General features: G+C 42.1%; 1 protein-coding gene across 3 annotated transcripts in view; it reads left to right on the forward strand.

Annotated features, from left to right (window-relative positions):
- Window positions 1–27,596, forward strand: part of slc7a2 (solute carrier family 7 member 2) — a 60,222-nt gene that overhangs the window by 4,695 nt on the left and 27,931 nt on the right. Inside the window, exons 1-4 of one of the 3 annotated variants that reach the window (XM_035758093.2) lie at window positions 17,651–17,950; window positions 23,933–24,316; window positions 24,468–24,623; window positions 26,056–26,221. In XM_035758093.2, coding sequence (XP_035613986.1) covers window positions 23,947–24,316; window positions 24,468–24,623; window positions 26,056–26,221 — 692 coding nt within the window. In that variant the 5' untranslated portion in view covers window positions 17,651–17,950; window positions 23,933–23,946. Of the gene's footprint in view, window positions 1–17,650; window positions 17,951–23,932; window positions 24,317–24,467; window positions 24,624–26,055; window positions 26,222–27,596 lie in introns of those variants that run through there. The other 2 variants (XM_035758094.2, XM_052488033.1) reach the window with 2 other exon arrangements.

Genomic DNA, 27,596 nt, shown 5'->3' on the forward strand with positions numbered 1-27,596 from the left:
AAACACCATGGGACCATGCAGCCATCATACCGCTCAGGAAGGAGACGTGGTCTGTCTCCTAGAGATGAACATGCTTTGGTGCGAAAAGTGCAAATCAATCCCAGAACAACAGCAAAGGACCTTGTGAAGACGCGGGAGGAAACAGGTACAAAAGTATCTATATCCACATTAAAACGAGTCCTATATCGACATAACCTGAAAGGCCGCTCAGCAAGGAAAAAGCCACTGCTCCAAAACCTCCATAAAAAGGCAGACTACGGTTTGGAACTGCACATGGGGACAAAGATCGTACTTTTTGGAGAAATGTCCTCTGGTCTGATTAAACAAAAATAGAACTGTTTGGCCATAATGACCATCGTTATGTTTGGAGGAAAAAGGGAGAGGCTTGCAAGCCGAAGAACACCAACCCAACTGAGAAGCACGGGGGTGGCAGCATCATGTTGTGGGGGTGCTTTGCTGCAGAAGGAACAGGTGCACTTCAAAAAATATATGGCATCATGAGGGGGAAAATTATGTGGATATATTGAAGCAACATCGCCAGACATCAGTCAGGAAGTTAAAGCTTGGTCGCAAATGGTTCTTCCAAATGGACAATGACCCCAAGCATATTTCCAAAGTTGTGGCAAAATGGCTTAAGGACCACAAAGTCAAGGTTTTGGAGTGGCCATCACAAAGCCCTGACCTCAATCCTACAGAAAATGTGTTGGCAGAACTGAAAAGGCGTGTGTGAGCAAGGAGGCCTACAAATCTGACTCAGTTACACCAGCTCTGTCAGGAGGAATGGGCCAAAATTCACCCAACTCATTGTGGGAAGCTTGTGGAAGGCTACCCAAAATGTTTGACCCAAGTTAAACAATTTAAAGGCGATGCTACCAAATGTCAACTTCTGACCCACTGGGAATGTGGGAAATGAAAGAAAGAAAAGCTTAAATAAATCATTCTCTCAACTTTTCACATTCTTAAAATAAAGTGGTGATCCTAACTGACCTAAAACAGGGAATTTTTCCTCGGATTCAATGTCAGGAATTGTGAAATGTATTTGGCTAAGGTGTATGTAAACGTCCGACTTCAACTGTATATAAGTTGTATATCGATTACAGTCACTTATTAATCATTACCTCAAATCAGTCTCATTCTGAACTTCGCAGACTTCTTGAATATGCACGAACCCCTACCTTTTGTGATTATTCAGTACTACACAAATTGATTTAATTATTTATTTACTACATAAATAAATAATAACACAGAATACACATACACACTTACATGAGACAAAAGTCCCTAGTGGACTGACAAGATATGACAGCTCATTACACAGAGATGGAAAAGGGGTGGGGAAAATAGAGAGATAGCGAAAAAGGGACATTTATCGTACATTTGGAAACTACGCTCACAGTAACCATATACCTTACACATGAACCGCCGCCCGTTTGGGTAAGAAATGCAATGTATTTACGTGTAGATGTCTTTGTTCGTCGTCTCTCTGTTGAAACCATTCAAGCGTTCTATCGGGATTGGCTTGATGGGTGTAAGGCTCTGGTTGTCCACCAGAGATCACAATGTCCTTCTTAGTTCGCTGTGGCTTCAATGATTCACCAGTGATTGTCTGCTTGCTGTTTGCTGGTCTCCTATGTTAATTCTTAACGAAACCTTTTAAGCATTCTGGTTGAAAAGAGCAGTTCCATCACACTGACATGTTATTCTGACCTCAGTCAGGGAGTGGCTTAGTTAATGTGCAACGGACATGAAAACTATGTCCTTGTTAGAGAACTAAATTCACATTCTTATCTTAATAAAAACAGTTTCATGGTTATTCATATTGTATTAACATCATATTGGATGGAAACTTAACAGCCGAAGGGGGGTTTCCTTCCTAAGTTATAGTATTTGGTTCATACAGTGTTTAATCTCATCACAAAATGAAAGCAATATGATCCCCACTGACTGTTCCTATATTAGAAATATTGTTCCAAAGTTTACTCTTTGGACGTTAGAGTTTTCGGGCTGCAAAATGTCTCTGTAACAAAGACATCTCAATCTTGATACTAGAGACCAAAAGGAGTCGTCTGCTACTTACAATTTACGATTGGGGTGAGGTGTCATAAAACCGTCCCAGCCCCCCACCCTCCTGTGGGAGAGAGGGGGATCTGGCTATCTGTCAGCCATTTGCCAAGCTGATCTGAGGCCTTGGATCCTCGACCAGGAGAGACATGACAATTGTGATAGCTACAAAACTTTGAGCACCCATCACTTTATTATAACAGTGACACTGTAGGGGTTGGTTGGCACACTTTTGTTGAAAAGAGTCTTTTAAGATATACTGGTGTGTATTTCTCAGCACCAGTATATCTCACAAGACTCTTTTTAACATTAATAGAAAGACCAAGGTCTGTAACGACACAGATGCAGACCCAGATGCAGACACAGGCGGCAGATGGTTTATTAAGTCTCAGAGATTTATTATCTACAAGGGGTAGGCAAATGGCAGGTCCAGGACAGGCAGAGATCAGGAATCCTAATGAGAGTCAGGCAGGCATAGAACGACAGGCAGGCTCAGGGTCAGGGCATGGAAAACAGGTCAGAACTGGAAAGACTAAAACAAAAATTGGCAACAGACAGACCAAACGCAGGTGTAAATACACAGGGGATAATCGGGAAAATAGGAGACATGGAACTCAGCGATGAGGGCTGGGTCCAGGATGTTCCTAGTGTAACGGATGTGAAACGGCTAGCTTAGTTAGCGGTGTGCGCTAAATAGCGTTTCAATCGGTTACGTCACTTGCTCTGAGACCTTGAAGTACTAGTTCCCCTTGCTCTGCAAGGGCCGCGGCTTTTGTGGAGCGATGGGTAACGATGCTTCGAGGGTGACTGTTGTCGTTGTGCGCAGAAGGTCCCTGGTTCGCGCCCGGGTATGGGCGAGGGGACGGTTTAAAAGTATACTGTTATATTGATGCTGTTGACCCGGATTACTGGTTGCTGCGGAAAAAGGTGGAAGGTCAAAAGTGGGGTGAGTGTAACGGATGTGAAACGGCTAGCTTAGTTAGCGGTGTGCGCTAAATAGCGTTTCAATCGGTTACGTCACTTGCTCTGAGACCTTGAAGTACTTGCTCTGCAAGGGCCGCGGCTTTTGTGGAGCGATGGGTAACGATGCTTCGAGGGTGACTGTTGTCGTTGTGCGCAGAAGGTCCCTGGTTCGCGCCCGGGTATGGGCGAGGGGACGGTTTAAAAGTATACTGTTACACTAGCGGGGATCCAGTACCTGTCCTCAGGGTCTTTACCCTCCCAGTCAACCAGGTACTGGAATCCCCTGCCCCGAGGTCAAACACTCAGGAGGCACCTCACCATGTACGCCGGATGGCCATCGATGAGGGGGGAGAATGGTGGGCCTTGAAACAGGGGACAAAGGGCCAATTTAACCTGAGACACATGAAAAGTGCAACAGAAGACAAACAGCAGAGGGGCGAAGGATTTTAGAGATCAAATCAAATTTGATTTGTCACAGAGGGGCGGCAGCGTAGCCTAGTGGTTGAGCGTTGGACTAGTAACCGGAAGGTTGCGAGTTCAAACCCCCGAGCTGACAAGGTACAAATCTGTCGTTCTGCTCCTGAACAGGCAGTTAACCCACTGTTCCCAGGCCGTCATTGAAAATGACGTTCTTAACTGACTTAACTGACTTGCCTGGTTAAAGGTAAAATTAAAATAAATAAAAAAACATGCGCCGAATACAACGTGTAGACCTTACCGTGAAACGCTTACTTACAAGCCCTTAACCAACAGTGTAGTTCAAGAAAGTGTTAAGAAAATATTTACCAAATAAACTAAAGTAAAAAATTAAAAAGCAACACAAACAATAATGAGGCCTGTACCGAGTCAATGTGCAGGGGTACAGGTTAGTCGAGGTCATATGTTGGTAAGGGTGAAGTGACTATGCATAGAAAATAAACAGCGAGTAGCAGCAGTGTAAAAAACAAATGGAGGGGGAGGGGTTGTCAATGTAAATAGTTAAATGTTAATAGATGAATTGTCCACCAGTCTTATGGCTTGGGGGTAGAAGCTGTTAAGGAGGCTTTTGGTCCTAGACTTGGTGCTCTGGCACGCTTTTTTATTTTTTATTTGATTTATTTCACCTTTATTTAACCAAGTAAGCTAGCTGAGAACAGGTTCTCATTAACAATTGCCACCTGGCCAAGATAAAGCAAAGCAGTGCGACACAAACTACAACACAGAGTTACACATGGAATAAACAAGCGTACAGTCAAAAAACACAATAGAAAAAAAGAAATTCTATATACAATGTGTGCAAATGGCGTGAGGAGGTAAGGCAATAAATTGGCCATAGTAGCGAAGTAATTACAATTTTGCTAAATTTAACACTGGAGTGATCAATGAGCAGATGGTGATGTGCAAGTAGAAATACTGGTGTGCAAAAGAGCAGGATTTTTTTTTTAAACAATATGGGGATGAGGTAGGTAGAATGGGTGGGATATTTACAGATGGGCTATGTACAGCTGCAGCGATACGTTAGCTGCTCAGATAGCTGATGTTTAAAGTTAGTAAGAGAAATATATGTCTCCAGGTTCAGAGACTTTGCAATTCGTTCCAGGCATTGGCAGCAGAGAACTGGAAGAAAAGACGGCCAAAGGAGGTGTTGGCTTTGGGGATGACCAGTGAGATATACCTGCTGGAGCGTGTGCTATGGGTGGGTGTGGTAATCGTGACCGGTGAGCTGAGATAAGGCGGAGCTTTACCTAGCATCGACTTATAGATGACCTGGAGCCAGTGGGTCTGGCGACGAATATGTAGCGAGGGCCAGCCGACGAGAGCATACAGGTCGCAGTGGTGGGTGGTATAAGCGGCTTTGGTAACAAAACAGATGGCACTGTGATAGACTGCATCCAGTTTGCTGAGTAGAATATTGGAAGCTATTTTGTAAATGACATCGCCAAAGTCGAGGATCGGTAGGATAGTCAGTTTTACGAGGGTATGTTTGGCGGCGTGAGTGAAGGAGGCTTTGTTGTGAAACAAGAAGCCGATTCTATATTTAATTTTGGATTGGAGATGTTTAATATGAGTCTGGAAGGACAGTTTACAATCTAGCCAGACACCTAGGTATTTGTAGTTGTCCACATATTCTAACTTAGAACCGTCCCGAGTAGTGATGCTAGTTGGGCGGGCAGGTGCGGGCAGCGAACGGTTGAAAAGCATGCATTTAGTTTTACTAGTGTTTAAGAGCAGTTGGAGGCCACGTAAGGAGTGTTGTATGGCATTGAAGCTCGTTTGGAGGTTAGTTAACACAGTGTCCACAGAAGGGCCAGAGGTATACAGAATGGTGTCATCTGCGTAGAGGTGGATCAAGGAATCACCTGCAGCAAGAGCGACATCGGTGATATATACAGAGAAGAGTGTCGGCCCGAGAATTTAACCCTGTGGTACCCCCATAGAGACTGCCAGAGGTCCGGCCAACAGGCCCTCCGATTTGACACACTCAACTCTGTTTGAGGAGTAGTTGGTGAACCAGGCGAGGCTGTCATTAGAGAAACCAAGGATGTTGAGTCTGCCGATAAGAATACGGTGATTGACAGAGTCGAAATCCTTGGCCAGGTCGATGAAGACGGCTGCACAGTGCTGTCTTTTATCGATGGCGGTTATGATATCTTTTAGCACCTTGAGCCTGGCTGAGGTGCACCCATGACCAGCTCGGAAACTGGATTGCACAGCTGAGAAGGTACAGTGGGATTAAAAATGGTCAGTGATCTGTTTATTAACTACTTGGCTTTCGAAGACTTTAGAAAGGCAGGGCAGGATGGGTATAGGTATATAACAGTTTGGGTCTAGAGTGCCACCTCCTTTGAAGAGGAGGATGACCGCGGCAGCTTTCCAGTCTTGGATGATACGAAAGAGAGGTTGAACAGACTGGAAATAGGGATTGCAACAATGGCGGCGGATAATTTTAGAAAGAGAGGGTCCAGATTGTCTACCCCAGCTGATTTGTACGGGTCCATGTTTTGCAGCTTGTCGTGCGATAGCAGAGAAAACAGTCTATGACTTGGGTGACTGGAATCTTTGATATTTTTTGGGCTTTCCTCTGACACCTCCTAGTATGTAGGTCCTGGATGGCAGGAAGCTTGGCCACAGTAATGTACTGGGCCATACGCACTACCCTCTGTAGCGCCTTACGGTCAGATGCCGAGCAGTTACCATACCAGGCAGTGATGCAACCGGTCAGGATGCTCTTGATTGTGCAACTGTAGAACTTTGAGGTTCTGGCGACCAATGCCAAATATTTTCAATCTTCCAAGTGGGAAAAGGTGTTGTCGTGCCCTCTTCACGACTGTCTTGGTGTGTTTGGACCATAATAGTTTGATGGTGACACCAAGGAACTTGAAACTCTCGACCCGCTCCACGACAGCCTCGTCGATGTTAATGGGGGCCTGTTTGACCCGCCTTTTCCTGTAGTCCATGATTAGATCCTTTGTCTTGCTCACATTGAGGGAGAGGTTGTTGTCCTGGCACCACACTGGGGAAAGGGCTGATAACACCGGAGGAATGTTTACAGGACTCCACCCTTAGGGGCAGATCCTGAGTGGAGAGCCATACCCTCTGCCTGAGATGATAGAGGGGAGCTGGAGTCCGGTGGTGGTCCGCCTGTCGCCGATACCTGAAGGTGGTCTTCAGAACAGCAGACTAACATCTGGGCCAAGGGTATGCTGACTGCTTCCTCTTGCTTCCTCTTGCTCAGGGAAGAGCGGAGGTTGGTAACCCAAGGAACACTTGAAGGGCGAGAGACCAATGGCTGAGCAGAGAAGGGTGTTGCGGGCGTACTCTACCCACATGAGTTGCTGGCTCCAGGTGGTGGGGTTGGCAGAGACTAGGCAACGAAGAGTCATCTCCAAGTCCTGATTGGCTCGCTCCGACTGGCCGTTAGATTGGGGATGAAACCTGGAGGACAGGCTGGCCGATGACCCAATCAGGGTGCAGAATGCCTTCCAGAACCTGAATGAGAACTGAGGACCACGATCGGAGACCATGTCCATGGATCCGGAAGACGTGTTGCACCATAAGCGGGGCCATCTCCTTGGCTGAGGGCAACTTTGGGAAGGGCAATAAAATATGCGGCTTTGGAAAACCTATCCACAACCGTAAGGATGGGGGTGTTGCCATCTGATGGGGGGAGAACAGTGACAAAGTGAGTAACAGGGAGTGGTTGAAGGAGGCCAGCCAGAGCTTGCCGCTGAGTCTTGTTCTGTGCACACAGTGCAGGCTGCGACGAATGTGGAGGAACCATGTCAGGAACCATGGTGGGCCACCAAAAATGTTGTCGAATGAAAGCCAGGGTCCGACGGGAGCTGGGATGACAGGTACGTTTAATGGAATGAGCCCATTCCACGACGGGGCCAAATCATGGACGAACATCCAGTTAGCTGGGCCATCAAACACACTCTGTCCACTTGTTACAACCAGCCCCATCATGGGGTTAGATGTCACACAGTATGGGGTTGATTGTCACAGTGTTTGTTGGTAGCTTCTCCCTGTTGTAACAGGAAGTGAGGCAGTATAGCATACAGTCTTAGAAATAGTCTTTCTTTGGTCAAACCATCTTCCTAATAAAATTCAGCATTTTATGCCTTGAGAATAACATATTACATTTGGAGTAAATTGGTGTGTGCATGTGTGTGTTTGTGTGCATGTGTGTGTTTGTGTGCATGTGTGTGTTTGTGTACATGTGTGTGTTGGTGAACATGTGTGTGTTTGTGTACATGTGTGTGTTTGTGTTCATGTATGTGTTTGTGTACATGTGTGGGTGTGTGACAGAAAACATGTGTGTGAGAGAGAGTCAACAAACCCAGATAGCACAGATACCTCTGCCCAACGAACATATACAGAATACATTGGGAGGATCCAGTTTAGACTCTGTTTGCTAATTGGCAAGACGTCTCACAGATGTATTAAAGATGTACCTACATTCTAAATTCTACAGTTCTACATCTTTTATATGTCGGCCAGGCGTCAACATTCTATTCTGATCACTCTACGATGTCTTCCCAATATGCAAACGCTCTCCACACTGCATATTCCTAATACATTTTGATATGTCAGCCAAATATGTTGGTGTTTACTGAGAAAGGATGTCTCTATTGCAACAGCACAAAGGAGCTTGGGATTTATTGTATAGTGGAAGTGGCAATGTCCCGGGAACAATATGGTTATAATGGAGTTGATAGTAAAAACGAACCCAACATACTATGTGACAACCATCATCCTTCTCGACAATGCAACAACAATAACAAATAATAAAAGATAAGAAGACGAACATAAATTAAATGTCTCAGTGGAATATAATAACATTTTTAGGATAAATATAATACAGGAGGCACAATTTATTGTCCAATATTTACATGTGTTTTGGAAAGGGGGGAATGGGAGGCAAGTGTTTAAATGTGCAGTATTTAGCAATCATAATAAGAGTCTGGTAGCAGCAGGTGTGTGTGTGTGTGTGTGTGTGTGTGTGTGTGTGTGTGTGTGTGTGTGTGTGTGTGTGTGTGTGTGTGTGTGTGTGTGTGTGTGTGTGTGTGTGTGTGTGTGTGTGTGTGTGTGTGTGTGTGTGTGTGTGTGTGTGTGTGTTAGTGTTTGAGTTTGAGTTTATTTTATTTTATCTGTACAGGGACAGTGCACATTAGCCTCTCTGGGATATGTGGGACGCGTCCCACCTGGCCAAAAGCCAGAAAAAATGCAGAGTGCCAAATTCAAATAAATTACTATAAAAATCAAACTTTCATGGAATTACATATGTAAGATACCAAATTAAAGCTACATGTGTTGTGAATCCAGACAACATTTCAGATTTCAAAAAGGCTTTTCGGCGAAAGCAAACAATGCTGTTATCTGAGAGTAGCACCTCCGTAAACAAAGAGAGAAAACATATTTCAACCATGCAGGCGCGACACAAAACGCAGTAATAAAAATAGAAATCATGCCTTACCTTTGACAAGCTTTTTCTGTTGGCACTCCAATATGTCCCATAAACATCACAAATGGTCCTTTTGTTCAATTAATTCCGTCAATATATATCCAAAATGTCCATTTATTTGGCGCGTTTGATCCAGAAAAACACTGGTTCCAACTTGCGCAACGTGACTACAAAATATCTCAAAAGTTACCTGTAAACTTTGCCAAAACATTTCAAACTTCTTTTGTAATACAACTTATATTCTAAAGTAAATAATTGATCAAATTGAAGACAGGATGATCTGTGTTCAATACAGGAAGAAAACAATCTGATGCTACCTTTCTGGTCACCCCCCTTTAACAAACAGTACACTTGAAGTGACCCTCGTTTTGAACAGGGCTACTTCTTCATTACACAAAGGAAAAACCTCAACCAATTTCTACAGACTGGTGACATCCAGTGGAAGCGCTAGGAACTGGAAGAAGGTCCCTTAGAAATGTGGATTCCCTATGACAACTCATTGAAAAGAGAGTGATCTCAACGACAAAAATCTGAATGGTTTATCCTCTGGGTTTCACCTGGTTTCACCTGCAACATAATTCGTACATCAGCTGATATCTCAAAGTGCTGTACAGAAACCCAGCCTAAAACCCCAAACAGCAAGCAATGCAGGTGTAGAAGCACGGTGGCTAGGAAAAACTCCCTAGAAAGGCCAAAACCTAGGAAGAAACCTTGAGAGGAACCAGGCCGGGTGGAGATTATAACAGAACATGGCCAAGATGTTCAGATGTTCAAATGTTCATAAATTACCAGCATGGTCAAATAATAATAATCACAGTAGTTGTCGAGGGCGCAGCAAGTCAGCACCTCAGGAGTAAATGTCAGTTGGCTTTTCATAGCCGATCATTAAGAGTATCTCTACCACTCCTGCTGTCTCTAGAGAGTTGAAAACAGCAGGTCTGGGACAGGTAGCACGTCGGGTGAACAGGTCAGGATTCCATAGCCGCAGGCAGAACAGTTGAAACTGGAGCAGCAGCATGGTCAGGTAGTCCTGAGGCATGGTCCTAGGGCTCAGGTCCTCCGAGAGAAAGAGAGAAAGAGAGAATTAGAGAGAGCATACTTAAATTTACACAGGACACCGGATAAGACAGGAGAAGTACTCCAGATATAACAGACTGACCCTAGCCCCCGACACATAAACTACTGCAGCATAAATACTGGAGGCTGAGACAGGAGGGGTCAGGAGACACTGTGGCCCCATCCGATGATACCCCCGGACAGGGCCATACAGGAAGGATATAACCCCACCCACTTTGCCAAAGCACAGCCCCCACACCACTAGAGGGATATCTTCAACCACCAACTTACCATCCTGATACAAGGCCGAGTACAGCCCACAAAGATCTCCGCCACGGCACAACCCAAGAGGGGGCGCCAACCCAGACAGGAAGATCCCGTCAGTGACTCAATCCACTTAACTGACGCACCCCTCCTAGGGACGTCATGAAAGAGCACCAGTAAGCCAGTGACTCAGCCCCTGTAATAGGGGAGAGAGGGGAACCGGCCAGGCAGAGACAGCAAGGGCGGTTCGTTGCTCCAGAGCCTTTCCGTTCACCTTCACACTCCTGGGCCAGACTACACTCAATCATATGACCCACTGAAGAGATGAGTCTTCAGTAAAGACTTAAAGGTTGAGACCGAGTCTGCGTCTCTCACATGGGTAGGCAGACCATTCCATAAAAATGGAGCTCTATAGGAGAAAGCGCTGCCTCCAGCTGTTTGCTTAGAAATTCTAGGGACAATTAGGAGGCCTGTGTCTTGTGACCTTAGCGTACGTGTAGGTATGTACGGCAGGACCAAATCAGATAAGTAGGAGCAAGCCCATGTAATGCTTTGTAGGTTAGCAGTAAATCCTTGAAATTAGCCCTTGCCTTAACAGGAAGCCAGTGTAGGGAGGCTAGCACTGGAGTAATATGATCACATTTTTTGGTTCTAGTCAGGATTCTAGCAGCTGTATTTAGCACTAACTGAAGTTTATTTAGTGCTTTATCCGGGTAGCCGGAAAGTGGAGCATTGCAGTAGTCTAACCTATAAGTAACGAAAGCATGGATTAATTTTTCTGCATAATTTTTGGACAAAAAGTTTCTGATTTTTGCAATTTTGGGGCTTCACCATGTTTCATTGAAATGTACAGCTGTATGTCATCTGCATAGCAGTGAAAGTTAGCATTATGTTTTCGAATGACATCCCCAAGAGGTAAAATATATTGTGAAAACAATAGTGGTCCTAAAACGGAACCTTGAGGAACACCGAAATTTCCAGTTGTCAGAGGACAAGCCATTCACAGAGACAAACTGATGTCTTTCCGACAGATAAGATCTAAACCAGGCCAGAACTTGTCTGTGTAGACCAATTTGGGTTTCCAATCTCTCCAAAAGAATGTGGTGATCGACGGTATCAAAAGCAGCACTAAGGTCTAGGAGCACGAGGACAGATACAGAGCCTCCGTCTGATGCCATTAACCTGTTGCGTCGAGCAATCCCGTATCCGGGAGCGTAATTATAGCATCAAGCTCATTACCATAACGCAACGTTAACTATTCATGAAAATCGCAAATGAAATTAAATAAATATATTGGCTCACAAGCTTAGCCTTTTGTTAACAACACTGTCATCTCAGATTTTCAAAATATGCTTTTCAACCATAGCTACACAAGCATTTGTGTAAGAGTATTGATAGCTAGCATAGCATTAAGCCTAGCATTCAGCAGGCAACATTTTCACAAAAACAAGAAAAGCATTCAAATAAAATAATTTACCTTTGAAGAACTTCGGATGTTTTCAATGAGGAGACTCTCAGTTAGATAGCAAATGTTCCGTTTTTCCCAAAATATTATTTGTGTAGGAGAAATCGCTCCATTTTGTTCATCACGTTTGGCTAAGAAAATGTCCAAATGAAAATTCAGTCATTACAACGCTAAACTTTTTTCCAAATTAACTCCATAATATCGACAGAAACATGGCAAACTTTGTTTAGAATCAATCCTCAAGGTGTTTTTCACATATCTATTCGATGATAAGTCATTCGTGGCAGTTTGGTTTCTCCTCTGAAGCAAATGGTAAAATGCACGCAGCTGGAGATTGCGCAATAATTGCAACAGAGGACACCAAGCGGGGCACCTGGTAAATGTAGTCTCTTATGGTCAATCTTCCAATGATATGCCTACAAATACGTCACAATGCTGCAGACACCTTGGGGAAACGACAGAAAGTGTAGGCTCATTCCTTGCACATTCACAGCCATATAAGGAGACATTGGAACAAAGCACTTTCAAAATCTGGGGCATTTCCTGTTTGAAATTTCATCTTGGTTTCGCCTGTAGCATCAGTTCTGTGGCACTCACAGATAATATCTTTGCAGATTTGGAAACGTCAGAGTGTTTTCTTTCCAAAGCTGTCAATTATATGCATAGCCGAGCATCTTTTCGTGACGAAATATCTTGTTTAAAACGGGAACGTTTTTTTATCCAAAAATGAAAAACGCGCCCCCTATATCGAAGAAGTTAAAAGGTAATTTACCACCTTCACAAGTGCAGTCTCAGCGCTATGATGGGGTCTAAAACCAGACGGAAGCATTTTGTATACATGGTTTGTCTTCAGGAAGGCAGTGAGTTGCTGCGCAACAGCTTTTTCGAAATGTTTTGACTGGAATGGAAGATTCGATATAGGCCAATAGTTTTTTATATTTTCTGGTTCAAGGTTTGGCTTTTTCAAGAGAGGCTTTATTACTGCCACTTTTAGTGAGTTTGGTACACATCCAGTGGATAGAGAGCCATTTATTATGTTCAACATAGGGGGCCAAGCACAGGAAGCAGCTCTTTCAGTAGGTTAGTTGGAATAGGGTCCAGTATGCAGCTTGAAGGTTTAGAGGCCATGATTATTTTCATCATTGTGTCAAGAGATATAGTACTAAAACACTTGTCCTGGCAGAGTTGTGCAGACTCAGGACAACTGACCTTTGAAGGAATACGCAGATTTAAAGAGGAGTCTGTCATTTGCTTTATAATAATTATGATATTTTCCTCAAAGAAGTTCATGAATTTATTAATGCTGAAGTGAAAGCCATCCTTACTTGGGGAATGCTGCTTTTTAGTTAGCTTTGCGACAGTATCAAAAATAAATGTAGGATTGTTCTTATTTTCCTCAATTAAGTTGGAAAAATAGGATGATCGAGCAGCAGTGAGGGCTCTTCGATACTGCACCGTACTGTCTTTACAAGCTAGTCGGACGATTTCCAGTTTGGTATGGCGCCATTTCCGTTCCAATTTTCTGGAAGCTTGCTTCAGAGCTTGGGTATTTTCTTTATACCATGGAGCTAGTTTCTTATGACAAATGTTTTTAGGGGTGCAACTGCATCTAGGGTATTGTTCAAGGTTAAATTGAGTTCCTCAGTTAGGTGGATAACTGATTTTTGTCCTCTGATGTCCTTGGGTAGGCAGAGGGAGTCTGGAAGGGCATCAAGGAATCTTTGTGTTGTCTGGGAATTTATAGCACGACTTTTGATGCTCCTTGGTTGGGGTCTGAACAGATTATTTGTTGCAATTGCAGACGTAATAAAATGGTGGTCCGATAGTCCACGATTATGAGGAAAAACATTAAGATCCACAACATTTATTCAATGGGACAAAACTAGGTCCAGAGTATGACTGACTTAAGTTCTGTTATACTCACAGACATGATTCAAACTGTTTTAGAAACTTCAGAGTGTTTTCTATCCAATACTATCCAATCCAATAATAATATGCATGTCTTATCTTCTGGGGATGAGTAGCAGGCAGTTGATTTTGCGCATGCATTTCATCCGGACGTGAAAATACTGACCCCTGTCACCAAGAAGTTTAATCAACATTTCAGTAAAAGTGCCAGTTTTAGCCAGCCGGCTAATTTTCAACCGCAGTCCCTGGGCAGGTTTATAGTACCTGAATAATGTTGAAATAAGGAATTAGAAGAGATAATGGTGTACTGCTTTTGCCAACTTGCTGTAAAGATGTTTGCCTGCTCTGACAACAGATTGTTTAGCAAAACCCTTTTTTTCAAGATTTGCACCAACAGAGTGATCAGATACGGTTTGATGAGGTGAATTAATAACGCATAAAAACCTCACAGATATCCCACTGCATGTTCTCTGTATTGGAATATCAAATATTCCCAGTTGTGTCATTCATTGAAGTATCTTCTTTTTATAGTCTTATGCAAACACAAATCAACAAAGATAGCCTGCTATGAATGCATACCCTTCAACCTAATTGCTTAGCTTTTATGAGGATCTGATAGATGCTTTCTAAATCTGGATGTTTATGTGGCTATTTTTATACATCGTTTTCAAATCCTTTTTGGCAATGAATATTATGGGAAAAGGGAAACATGCTGGAATTGGAAGTACGTGAGGGTGAGTGCTTTAGTATCAACACGCTCCTTCAGAGGGGGTCATTCTTTCTAAACCGGAATATTTCTAAATAGTGGGGGGGGGGGTTCTTTCTAAACTGCAATATAATACAAAATAAATGACCTTGGGGAGATTCTCATCAATAGACACTGTACTGTATGACGGCCAAAAACAATGCAGTGTCCTGCTGTCTAATAAAGGCAGCATTAAGGGGAACTAAAAGTGTGTACACAGGTGATGTCTCTAGGCCTTTGGGATTATTGCCTAGACAGTTCTTAAAAAGCAATATAAAGAGGATTTGTGTTGTTGCTGCTTACTTTTTTTTCTAAGAATTGTAGCAAAGGCGAAGGGGTATCTGATGAATGACAGGCCTACCATCTACCTACATCAGTTAGGCCTATATCACCTGGATGACAGGCCTATCATCTACCTACATCAGTTAGGCCTATATCACCTGGATGACAGGCCTACCATCTACCTACATCAGTTAGGCCTATATCACCTGGATGACAGGCCTATCATCTACCTACATCAGTTAGGCCTATATCACCTGGATGACAGGCCTATCATCTACCTACATCAGTTAGGCCTATTTCACCTGGATGACAGGCCTACCATCTACCTACATCAGTTAGGCCTATTTCACCTGGATGACAGGCCTACCATCTACCTACATCAGTTAGGCCTATATCACCTGGATGACAGGCCTACCATCTACCTACATCAGTTAGGCCTATATCACCTGGATGACAGGCCTACCATCTACCTACATCAGTTAGGCCTATATCACCTGGATGACAGGCCTATCATCTACCTACATCAGTTAGGCCTATATCACCTGGATGACAGGTATACCATCTATCTACATCAGTTAGGTCTATAGCACCTCGATGACAGCCTACATCTTTAATTATATTATTTTGCATGCATAGCCCTTTTTTCTATTTTTTTTCAATGTTGAAAATCCTTTGAGAATGACTCTTGACTCGCGAATAAAAGTTGATGTTAGAAAGGGCCCTTATTTTGCTCAATCTCTTTGGTGAGGCTGAACAAGGTCTTGGATCTAATCTGTCTGGATGTAAAAAAAAATAATAATAAAATCTGTTCTATTAAAGGGTACGACGTAGGACTCCTGTTGTATGTGTGGTGCTCTGACATGTCATTTTAACAGCCTTAACCTGTCCTCTAGCTGTTTTCATCAGGCTTCCAAAAACTTCAGAGCAGCGGTGAACAATTGTGCCCTTTGCCTACTCGCCCATCTCTTATTTGTCCATTTGAGGCACTTTAATCCTTTTGATTTTTTTTAAAGGGAAAATCAACTAAAAAGTTTGCATCATCATGATGATGTGGCATGTGACACTTTGCTTCTTGAAAGTCCAATATCTTGAAAACTTGACTTCTGACATGCAAAACATTTTGGAGACAGTATCAACAGTGGACTAATCTGAAATAAAACGTTGCTGGAAAGTGTATAGGCTACATACATGTCAGTGCTTGCCTCTGTGTAGTGCTGTCATTGGACCATACGATAATCTATTTTGGTGCTATTGGTGTATCCCAATGCTTAATGCTTCTACTCGGAGCCGTTCCCTATCTTATCATCACTAATCATTCACTCCAACATTTCCTGGTGACAGCACTGTTAAGTGGAGCAAGCTGCCCATTGCCTACACGACAAACAGTCTTCATTCTGTTGACCATGTCCACGGTTGTGTAGCTGGGTCAATCAGTTATCGTCCACGGACAAATGTATTCAATCGGCTTTACACAATTAGTCTGTGTCAACATATAAACCGGAGGAGTGACCCACTTTGTTCTTTCCATCTGTGCCATGGTAACATTGGTTGCATTAAAACTATTGCTGGACATAATGACATAGAACAGTCTTGTATCATGTCTAAAGAGCATTACAGATGAATGTGACCATGGATGTGACCTCACATGACTGTGTTAACTTATAGGGGTCAGGAGTAGCCTATTCTTTCACCTCCATTCTCTATAGAATGTGGTCTTACGATGCATTCAACGTGTCTTGATTCGGGCCTTTGTTCAGTTCTTCTGAGAGTGATTGGCTATAGTAGTTAGAGTAGTGCCTGAATGGTTGGAGTCATAGAGTCAAACAAAAAGAGTTGTGCCTGAATGGTTGGAGTCATAGAGTCAAACTGAGAGAATAGTGCCTGAATGGTTGGAGTCATAGAGTCAAACTGAGAGAGTAGTGCCTGAATGGTTGGAGTCATAGAGTCAAACTGAGAGAGTAGTGCCTGAATGGTTGGAGTCATAGAGTCAAACTGAGAGAGTAGGGCCTGAATGGTTGGAGTCATAGAGTCAAACTGAGAGAGAGAGAGAGAGAGAGAGAGAGAGAGAGAGAGAGAGAGAGAGAGAGAGAGAGAGAGAGAGAGAGAGATCTCTGGGCTGTCAGCTGTGACCTTCCCACTGAAGTCTGCTGCTGGGTTCAGCTGGTGATGCACCACATTTGAAATTGACATGCAAATTGCAACCATAAAAAATGTGTTAACTTAGCAAATATAAAGAATGTTTGACTTGACAGCAAATATGTGATATTTTCAACTATAAATCAAGTATATGAATATGTTTTGGGCATGTTGTATTTTACAGTACAGTATGTAAATGGATCTCTATGGTAGTATTGATTCAATACTTTGATGGCTGTGACTCTAGTTGCGAAGGGAACATTGTGCAACTGTCTTCCATTAAAAGGACTCTATACCTCTGGCACTAGCAGCTCCTCCACCCCATTGACCAATCAGCACCCATGCTTTTAGCAGCACTCCCCTAGGCTGCACTGAGCAAACAGATGTGTCTGTTTCAATGTTTGTCAACGTTAGATACCTAACCATTTATCAGTGGTCAGTAAGTACCCAGGCAGCTGGGTTCAGTCTGGCATGTGTGTGCATTAGAAATAACATTTTGTAAGTAAAAAAGGGGAGAGAGAAAGATCCCTCCCTCCCTCCCTCCCCCTCTCCCTCCCACCCTCCCTCCCTCCCTCCCTCCCTCCCTCCCTCCCTCCCCCTCATGGTCTGTGGGCTGTTGACCTGAAGATCTGGACTTATTGTGGTACATTATTGCCTCCCTCTGAACACAATCGTGGACCAGATACCCTCTCTCTGACTCATTAGCCTATTACCCACCCCTTCCTCCTCCCCTGTTCCCTCCCTACTCGGGGGGGTCACTGTACCGTAGTGGTGATGGTTCAGTAGCTCGGGCCAGGGGCATGGCAGGGGAAGAGCTTATGAAGAAAGATATTTTGGGGATGGAGCGAGGGGAGGAGTAAAAATAGCCTAGTACTCTACACTGGTTTACATGTCAGAGAACATGAGCTGTGAACAGACAGAGGTAGTGAACTTTACATAGAGCCTGGTCTATGTCTGTAGTCCATGAGCTCCCTGTGTGGCCTGCTTCCCTGTGACTTCCTGTTGGAGAGGAATCTAGGGAAGTTTTCTGTCTTGTCCGCGTGAGGTGCAAAGGACCTTTGAGTGTCTCCATATTTACAAAAGTTGAAACTTGAATACCATATATTCGTCTTTGTCTTCTTGACAGGTAAGTGGTGTGTTATGAGGAGTCTGCATATACTTATAGACATAACATGCATTCTATCTATCTATATATCCATCTATTGATTTGACTTATCGACTTCTGTGCCTACTTGATATTATGTGTGTATGCGTTGTAATGTTAGCTCATAGTTGTAATAACTGCTTAAAGAGTTGTAATAAATACTTACAATGTCAGATTTTAAAACGGTAGTGCTTCAAGTGTTAGCAATACATAGCAGCCTCTATCAAAGGGATTTGGTAGGGCATTATGAGGACCTCCCTCTGTGAGATCGGTATGTTAATGTATTGTCAGATGGAGCATAGCATTTCTCTGGGATGAAAAGGACACACTTTAATGGGCAACACTGTGTTAAATAAAAATACATTGAGATGGTAGTCAGTGTTCATTAAAAACACACTGAGATGGTAGTAAGTGTTCTTTAAAAACACAGTAAGATGGTAGTAAGTGTTCTTTAAAAACACAGTGAGATGGTAGTAAGTGTTCTTTAAAAACACAGTGAGATGGTAGTCAGTGTTCATTAAAAACACACTGAGATGGTAGTAAGTGTTCTTTAAAAACACAGTGAGATGGTAGTCAGTGTTCATTAAAAACACACTGAGATGGTAGTAAGTGTTCTTTAAAAACACAGTGAGATGGTAGTCAGTGTTCATTAAAAACACACTGAGATGGTAGTCAGTGTTCATTAAAAACACACTGAGATGGTAGTCAGTGTTCTTTAAAAACACAGTGAGATGGTAGTCAGTGTTCATTAAAAACACAGTGAGATGGTAGTCAGTGTTCATTAAAAACACAGTGAGATGGTAGTCAGTGTTCATTAAAAACACAGTGAGATGGTAGTCAGTGTTCATTAAAAACACAGTGAGATGGTAGTCAGTGTTCATTAAAAACACAGTGAGATGGTAGTCAGTGTTCTTTAAAAACACAGTGAGATGGTAGTCAGTGTTCATTAAAAACACAGTGAGATGGTAGTCAGTGTTCATTAAAAACACAGTGAGATGGTAGTCAGTGTTCATTAAAAACACAGTGAGATGGTAGTCAGAGTTAATTAAAAACACAGTGAGATGGTAGTCAGTGTTCATTAAAAACACAGTGAGATGGTAGTCAGTGTTCATTAAAAACACAGTGAGATGGTAGTCAGTGTTCTTTCAAAACACAGTGAGATGGTAGTGTGTTCATTAAAAACACAGTGAGATGGTAGTCAGTGTTCTTTCAAAACACACTGAGATAGTAGTCAGTGTTCATTAAAAACACAGTGAGATGGTAGTCAGTGTTCATTAAAAACACAGTGAGATGGTATTCAGAGTTCATTAAAAACACAGTGAGATGGTAGTCAGTGTTCATTAAAAACACAGTGAGATGGTATTCAGAGTTCATTAAAAACACAGTGAGATGGTAGTCAATGTTCTTTCAAAACACAGTGAGATGGTAGTCAGTGTTCATTAAAAACACAGTGAGATGGTAGTCAGAGTTCATTAAAAACACAGTGAGATGGTAGCCAGTGTTCATTAAAAACACAGCGAGATGGTAGTCAGTGTTCATTAAAAACACAGCGAGATGGTAGTCAGTGTTCACTAAAAACACAGTGAGATGGTAGTGAGTGTTCACTAAAAACACAGTGAGATGGTAGTCAGTGTTCATTAAAAACACAGTGAGATGGTAGTCAGTGTTCATTAAAAACACAGTGAGATGGTAGTCAGTGTTCATTAAAAACACAGTGAGATGGTATTCAGAGTTCATTAAAAACACAGTGAGATGGTAGTCAGTGTTCTTTCAAAACACAGTGAGATGGTAGTCAGTGTTCATTAAAAACACAGTGAGATGGTAGTCAGTGTTCATTAAAAACACAGTGAGATGGTAGTCAGTGTTCACTAAAAACACAGTGAGATGGTAGTCAGTGTTCATTAAAAACACAGTGAGATGGTAGTCAGTGTTCATTAAAAACACAGTGAGATGGTAGTCAGTGTTCATTAAAAACACAGTGAGATGGTATTCAGAGTTCATTAAAAACACAGTGAGATGGTAGTCAGTGTTCTTTCAAAACACAGTGAGATGGTAGCCAGTGTTCATTAAAAACACAGCGAGATGGTAGTCAGTGTTCATTAAAAACACAGCGAGATGGTAGTCAGTGTTCACTAAAAACACAGTGAGATGGTAGTGAGTGTTCACTAAAAACACAGTGAGATGGTAGTCAGTGTTCATTAAAAACACAGTGAGATGGTAGTCAGTGTTCACTAAAAACACAGTGAGATGGTAGTCAGTGTTCTTTCAAAACACAGTGAGATGGTAGTCAGTGTTCATTAAAAACACAGTGAGATGGTAGTCAGTGTTCATTAAAAACACAGTGAGATGGTAGTCAGTGTTCTTTCAAAACACAGTGAGATGGTAGTGTGTTCATTAAAAACACAGTGAGATGGTAGTCAGTGTTCTTTCAAAACACAGTGAGATGGTAGTGTGTTCATTAAAAACACAGTGAGATGGTAGTCAGTGTTCTTTCAAAACACAGTGAGATAGTAGTCAGTGTTCATTAAAAACACAGTGAGATGGTAGTCAGTGTTCATTAAAAACACAGTGAGATGGTATTCAGAGTTCATTAAAAACACAGTGAGATGGTATTCAGAGTTCATTAAAAACACAGTGAGATGGTATTCAGAGTTCATTAAAAACACAGTGAGATGGTAGTCAGTGTTCTTTCAAAACACAGTGAGATGGTAGTCAGTGTTCATTAAAAACACAGTGAGATGGTAGTCAGTGTTCATTAAAAACACAGTGAGATGGTAGTCAGTGTTCTTTCAAAACACAGTGAGATGGTAGTGTGTTCATTAAAAACACAGTGAGATGGTAGTCAGTGTTCTTTCAAAACACAGTGAGATAGTAGTCAGTGTTCATTAAAAACACAGTGAGATGGTAGTCAGTGTTCATTAAAAACACAGTGAGATGGTATTCAGAGTTCATTAAAAACACAGTGAGATGGTAGTCAGTGTTCTTTCAAAACACAGTGAGATGTTAGTCAGTGTTCACTAAAAACACAGTGAGATGGTAGTGAGTGTTCACTAAAAACACAGTGAGATGGTAGTCAGTGTTCATTAAAAACACAGTGAGATGGTAGTCAGTGTTCATTAAAAACACAGTGAGATGGTAGTCAGTGTTCATTAAAAACACAGTGAGATGGTATTCAGTGTTCATTAAAAACACAGTGAGATGGTAGTCAGTGTTCTTTCAAAACACAGTGAGATGGTAGTCAGTGTTCTTTCAAAACACAGTGAGATGTTAGTCAGTGTTCATTAAAAACACAGTGAGATGGTAGTCAGTGTTCATTAAAAACACAGTGAGATGGTAGTCAGTGTTCATTAAAAACACAGTGAGATGGTAGTCAGTGTTCTTTCAAAACACAGTGAGATGGTAGTCAGTGTTCATTAAAAACACAGTGAGATGGTAGTCAGTGTTCTTTCAAAACACAGTGAGATGGTAGTCAGTGTTCATTAAAAACACAGTGAGATGGTAGTCAGTGTTCATTAAAAACACAGTGAGATGGTAGTCAGTGTTCATTAAAAACACAGTGAGATGGTAGTCAGTGTTCATTAAAAACACAGTGAGATGGTAGTCAGTGTTCATTAAAAACACAGTGAGATGGTAGTCAGTGTTCATTAAAAACACAGTGAGATGGTAGTCAGTGTTCATTAAAAACACAGTGAGATGGTAGTGTGTTCATTAAAAACACAGTGAGATGGTAGTCAGTGTTCTTTCAAAACACAGTGAGATAGTAGTCAGTGTTCATTAAAAACACAGTGAGATGGTAGTCAGTGTTCATTAAAAACACAGTGAGATGGTATTCAGAGTTCATTAAAAACACAGTGAGATGGTAGTCAGAGTTCATTAAAAACACAGTGAGATGGTATTCAGAGTTCATTAAAAACACAGTGAGATGGTAGTCAGTGTTCTTTCAAAACACAGTGAGATGGTAGCCAGTGTTCATTAAAAACACAGCGAGATGGTAGTCAGCGTTCATTAAAAACACAGTGAGATGGTAGTCAGTGTTAATTAAAAACACAGTGAGATGGTAGCCAGTGTTCATTAAAAACACAGCGAGATGGTAGTCAGCGTTCATTAAAAACACAGTGAGATGGTAGTCAGTGTTCATTAAAAACACAGTGAGATGGTAGTGTGTTCATTAAAAACACAGTGAGATGGTAGTCAGTGTTCTTTCAAAACACAGTGAGATGGTAGTCAGTGTTCATTAAAAACACAGTGAGATGGTAGTCAGTGTTCATTAAAAACACAGTGAGATGGTAGTCAGTGTTCATTAAAAACACAGTGAGATGGTAGTCAGTGTTCTTTCAAAACACAGTGAGATGGTAGTGTGTTCATTAAAAACACAGTGAGATGGTAGTCAGTGTTCATTAAAAACACAGTGAGATGGTAGTCAGTGTTCTTTCAAAACACAGTGAGATGGTAGTCAGTGTTCTTTCAAAACACAGTGAGATGTTAGTCAGTGTTCATTAAAAACACAGTGAGATGGTAGTCAGTGTTCTTTCAAAACACAGTGAGATGGTAGTGTGTTCATTAAAAACACAGTGAGATGGTAGTGTGTTCATTAAAAACACAGTGAGATGGTAGTCAGTGTTCTTTCAAAACACAGTGAGATGGTAGTGTGTTCATTAAAAACACAGTGAGATGGTAGTCAGTGTTCATTAAAAACACAGTGAGATGGTAGTCAGTGTTCTTTCAAAACACAGTGAGAAAAACACAGATGCTAAATGTGCTGGTTGAAAAGAAGAAGATTTAACTTCAGTCACAAGCTGAAACAATTAATTAGAGAGCAGTGGGTACAAACAGTTATTTTTTCAACTTCCTAGACATAGACAAATACATCAAATGAAAAACCTGCATATAAATACATTGCTGAAAGATTTTGTTGCGAACTCCCCCACAATCAAAGTAATACAAAGAGACAGTGTTGCATTAAAGCCCAGCGAGGTTATGCGTTTGAACTTCTGCATTTTCTCTTTATAGATGTACGGTACAGCAATTAGTAACCAGAGCCAAAGTAATTGCCCTATTATATCATATGTGTACCCTCAGGCCCCCTGTTCAGCCATTTGAGTCTTTAGGTCTAAGTCCCAAATGGCACCATATTCCCTCTATAGTGCACTACCTTTGATGGTCCCTGGTCAAAAGTAGTGCACTATGAAGGGAATAGGGTGCCATTTCTGACCCCAAGTATACGTCTGCATGCACTGTACCCCCAGACAAAGGGTTATAATGAGGTGCCAATGAGGATCTGCTATAGTGACAGCAAAGTGTTGGCCAGAACTCTCATCTTCTGACACACATATGACATGATTAATCAATGGTTTGATCTTAACGGCTTTCAGCTGTCAAAATACTCGTTTTTATTTCCCAGGTTATGTAATTGCAGCTTGAGGTGTTTTTTTTAGGATTCATGAGGGGACTTTTTAGGAAGGTCTGCTCTTCTATAGGATTTATGAGGGGACTTTTTAGAAAGGGCTGCTCAAACTCAGAGGAAGCCCCGTGCCAAAACAAACTGGCCTGCTGAAAGACTTCAGTCTTCACAATGGATTTGCCTCCTGAATGCTAAAACGAGCCCCTATCCAAATATATACAGCAAGAACGTCAATAGTAACCATGGTGTTATCTCAACTGGCTTGATCCCCACCCCCCCTGAGTTGTAGCTTTGATGAGACATGTCCCTATCTCCACCCGTACTATAATAAAGAAAATGCATTTCCTCAGCTTTGTCTGTGTTCTGTATCAAACCGTATAGTGTGTGCCGCAGTATACACACACGCACGCGCACGCACGCACGCACGCACACACACACACACACACACACACACACACACACACACACACACACACACACACACACACACACACACACACACACACACACACACACACACACACACACACACACACACTAAACCATGTTCTACCCTCCCCCAGTCCTTGCTGGCGGGATGATGGGTCATGTGTTGTCGTTCGGCCGCTCCCTGGTGAGGAGGAAGGTGGTGGATCTCAACAGTCTGGAGGACTCCAAGCTGTGCCGCTGCCTAGGTACCGTGGATCTCATCGCCCTGGGCGTGGGTAGCACCCTGGGTGCTGGGGTCTATGTTCTGGCTGGAGAGGTGGCCAAGGGAAACTCAGGCCCCAGCATTGTGGTCTCCTTCCTCATCGCTGCCCTGGCCTCTGTCATGGCGGGCCTCTGCTATGCTGAGTTTGGAGCCCGTGTGCCCAAGACTGGCTCAGCCTACCTGTACAGCTATGTAACAGTTGGAGAGCTGTGGGCCTTCATCACTGGCTGGAACCTCATCCTCTCCTATGTGATAGGTGAGTTTGTTATAGCGGTCTAAATATACTATACTGCCCGCATTAACTTTTATTTTGAAGTAAACATATACTATGCTGAGTTTGACTGCTAACGCAACATAAACATTTCTACTCTAACGGAACATTTCTACTCTATATTCCCCTCTCACAGGCACCTCCAGTGTGGCCAGGGCTTGGAGCGGGACTTTTGATGAGCTGATTGGAGGACACATTGAGACGTTCTGCAAGACCTACTTCAGCATGAACTCTCCAGGCCTGGCTCATTACCCAGACTTCTTTGCAGTCTGTCTCATTCTACTTCTGTCAGGTAAAGGACTGTAGCAACTGTGGCTAACTGAGCTCCTGTTTAGAACTCTACCTCTTTGTCCCAAATGGCACCCTATTCTCTTTGTAGTGCACTACTTTAGGGACATAGGGCCCTGGTCAAAAGTAGTGCCCTATATAGGGAATAGGGTGCCATTTGGGATGCACCCTACATCTGATCCCCTGACTGTCAGAATGGGTATATCAACAGAAATTGCAATGGGTATTTTTTCCATATCAATGGGCATTCGTATAAGCAGCAATTATTTGGTCCACATTTTCAATGTAATAAGGAATGGCAGAACGTTGTTTGGTGAGTGGTAATACTCACATGGTGGAGAGGCCCTCTTTCCCTGAAATTCTGCCTTGTCGGTGTCAGAGCTACCCAGGCAGTGCTCCTCTCTGTTCAGGAGAACTGACAAGCCCCCTCTGTAGCTACTGTTACACATTACACAGAAGCTTGACATGGCTAGAGAGTTCAGCACTTTCAGAGGGACACTGTGTGTAGACGTCAACAAGACTTTTCTGTGAAACAATCAGAAACTGTTAAAAGTCATCATGTGTTTTAACTGCTGCTGAGCCAAAAACTCTCAAATGCAGTGATTGGATTACTCCAATGTTCCGGAAGGCAAACCTCCATAGCGATGCAATGTTTGCTGTTCTAAAGGTCTTAGATACTGAGAGTAGTTGTGTTATTTTCCTAGGGTTAGGATATGATAATAACAGACCTTTTGATTTGGATCACCTGACAAAATGACCAGACATGTAATACTTAAAACATCATCTCAGATCATAGGTGGTAGGTATTTAACAAGATGTAAGATAAATATTTCACCTTTCTTCAATACATGGGCTGGAGGTGTGTAACATTCTTCACATATCATGGACACTCATGTCTCAAACCCAGGGTTGGGTAGGTTCTTTTCTAAATGCAATCCGTTACAGCTACATGTCCAAAATTGTAATCAGTAACGTTACTTTTGGATTACCCAAACTCTGTCATGTAATGTGATTACTTTCAGTTAATTTTGGATTACTTTCCCCTTAAGATGCATGAGAAAAAGACAAAAAGGATCCATCAAACACATTTGGTGTGTCATCATAGTGGTCTCTGATCTGTGGTCAGACTCGCTCAGGTGGAACAAACTTAAATTTGTCAATGTATTTTTTCGCAAACATCCTTTCTGAATTTAAAAGTAATCAAAGAATTAATAATCTATTTTTCCAAAAGTATCTGTGATCTGATTACAATATTTTAGCTGGTGACATAACTGATTACAGTTACAGGTTTTTTGTAATCGATTACACGTAGCTGATTACAAGTAATAATTTACTCCCCAACCCTGCACATGACACTGTGTATTTATTCAGTAAGTTGAGTCCCTGATGCGGAGTATGTTGGACTCTATATTCTTATTTGTTGTTTCCTCCCTCAGGCCTCCTGTCGTTTGGGGTGAAGGAGTCAGCCTGGGTGAACAAGGTCTTCACTGCTGTCAACGTGCTGGTGCTCTTGTTTGTCATCATCTCTGGCTTCGTGAAGGGAGACCCACTCAACTGGAAAATCTCTGAAGAAACTCTCATCAATGTCACCATTGTTAAACGGTAAGGATTGGAGGTGGGTCTCCTCATTTCACAAGATTTCTTATCGATGTGGCCTGTTTGGCTGCAGACCCTGGCACATGTATTCCAGAGTCAGCATGGGTTCATGGGTCCAACCCATGCTCTTATGACTCAAAATCTCTACTACTTTCCTGTCTCCTCTTCACTGTCCTATCTCAAAAAATGCAATATGCATGTACAGTGCCTTCAGAAAGTATTCACACCCTTGACTTTTCCACATTTTGTTGTGTTACAAAGTGGCATTTAAATTAATTTAATTGTATTTTTTTGTCAACGATCTACAAAATGGAAGCCAAAACTCTAACATTTGTAAAAAACATATATATATATATATATGTATATGAAAAATAAACCACTAATATATCTTGATTACATAAGTATTCAACACCCTGAGTCAATACATGTTAGAATTGTCACGCCTTGGTCATTGTATTTTGTGTTTTCGTTATATATTTGGTCAGGCCAGGGTGTGACATGGGTTTATATATTGTATTTTCGTATTGGGGTTTGTAGTTATTGGGATTGCGGCTGAGTAGGGGTGTTGTATGGGCTTGGCTGCCTGAGGCGGTTCTCAATCAGAGTCAGGTGATTCTCGTTGTCTCTGATTGGGAACCGTATTTAGGTAGCCTGGTTTCGCTTTGTATTTTGTGGGTGATTGTTCCTGTCTCTGTGTAGTTTCACCAGACAGGCTGTAAATTAGGTTTCAGGTTCCGTTTGTTGTTTTTGTATTTGTATAGTTATTTCATGTGTCACTTTTTTCATTAAAGTCATGAGTAACCACCACGCTGCATTTCGGTCCGACTATCTTTCTACAAACGAAGAACGACGTTACAAGAATCACCTTTGGCAGTGATTACAGGCTGATTCTTTCTGAGTAAGTCTCTAAGAGATTTCCACACCTGGATTGTGCAACATTTGGCCAATATTCTTTTCCAAAATTATTCAAGCTCTGTCAAATTGGTTGTTGATCATTGCTAGACAAAAATCTTCAGGTTATACCATAGATTTTCAAGCAGATTTAAATCAAAACTGTAACTCGGGCCCTCAGGAACATTCACTGTCTTCTTGGTAAGCCACTCCAGTGTAGATTTGGCCTTGTGTTGAAGGTGAATTCATCTCCCAGTGTCTGGTGGAAAGCAGACTGAACCAGGTTTTCCTCTAGGATTTTGCCTGTGATTAGCTCCATTCCATTATTTATTTTATCTTTAAAAACTCCCCCGTCCTTAAAGATTACCCATAACATGATACTGCTACCACTATGTTTGAAAATATGGAAAGTGACACTCAGTAATGTGTTGTATTGGGTTTGCCCTTAACATGACACTTTGTATTCAGTCTTAATTATTTAAATATTTTT

The sequence above is a fragment of the Oncorhynchus keta genome, chromosome 30 (genome assembly GCF_023373465.1).
Source record: "Oncorhynchus keta strain PuntledgeMale-10-30-2019 chromosome 30, Oket_V2, whole genome shotgun sequence".
Taxonomy (NCBI): Eukaryota; Metazoa; Chordata; class Actinopteri; order Salmoniformes; family Salmonidae; genus Oncorhynchus; species Oncorhynchus keta.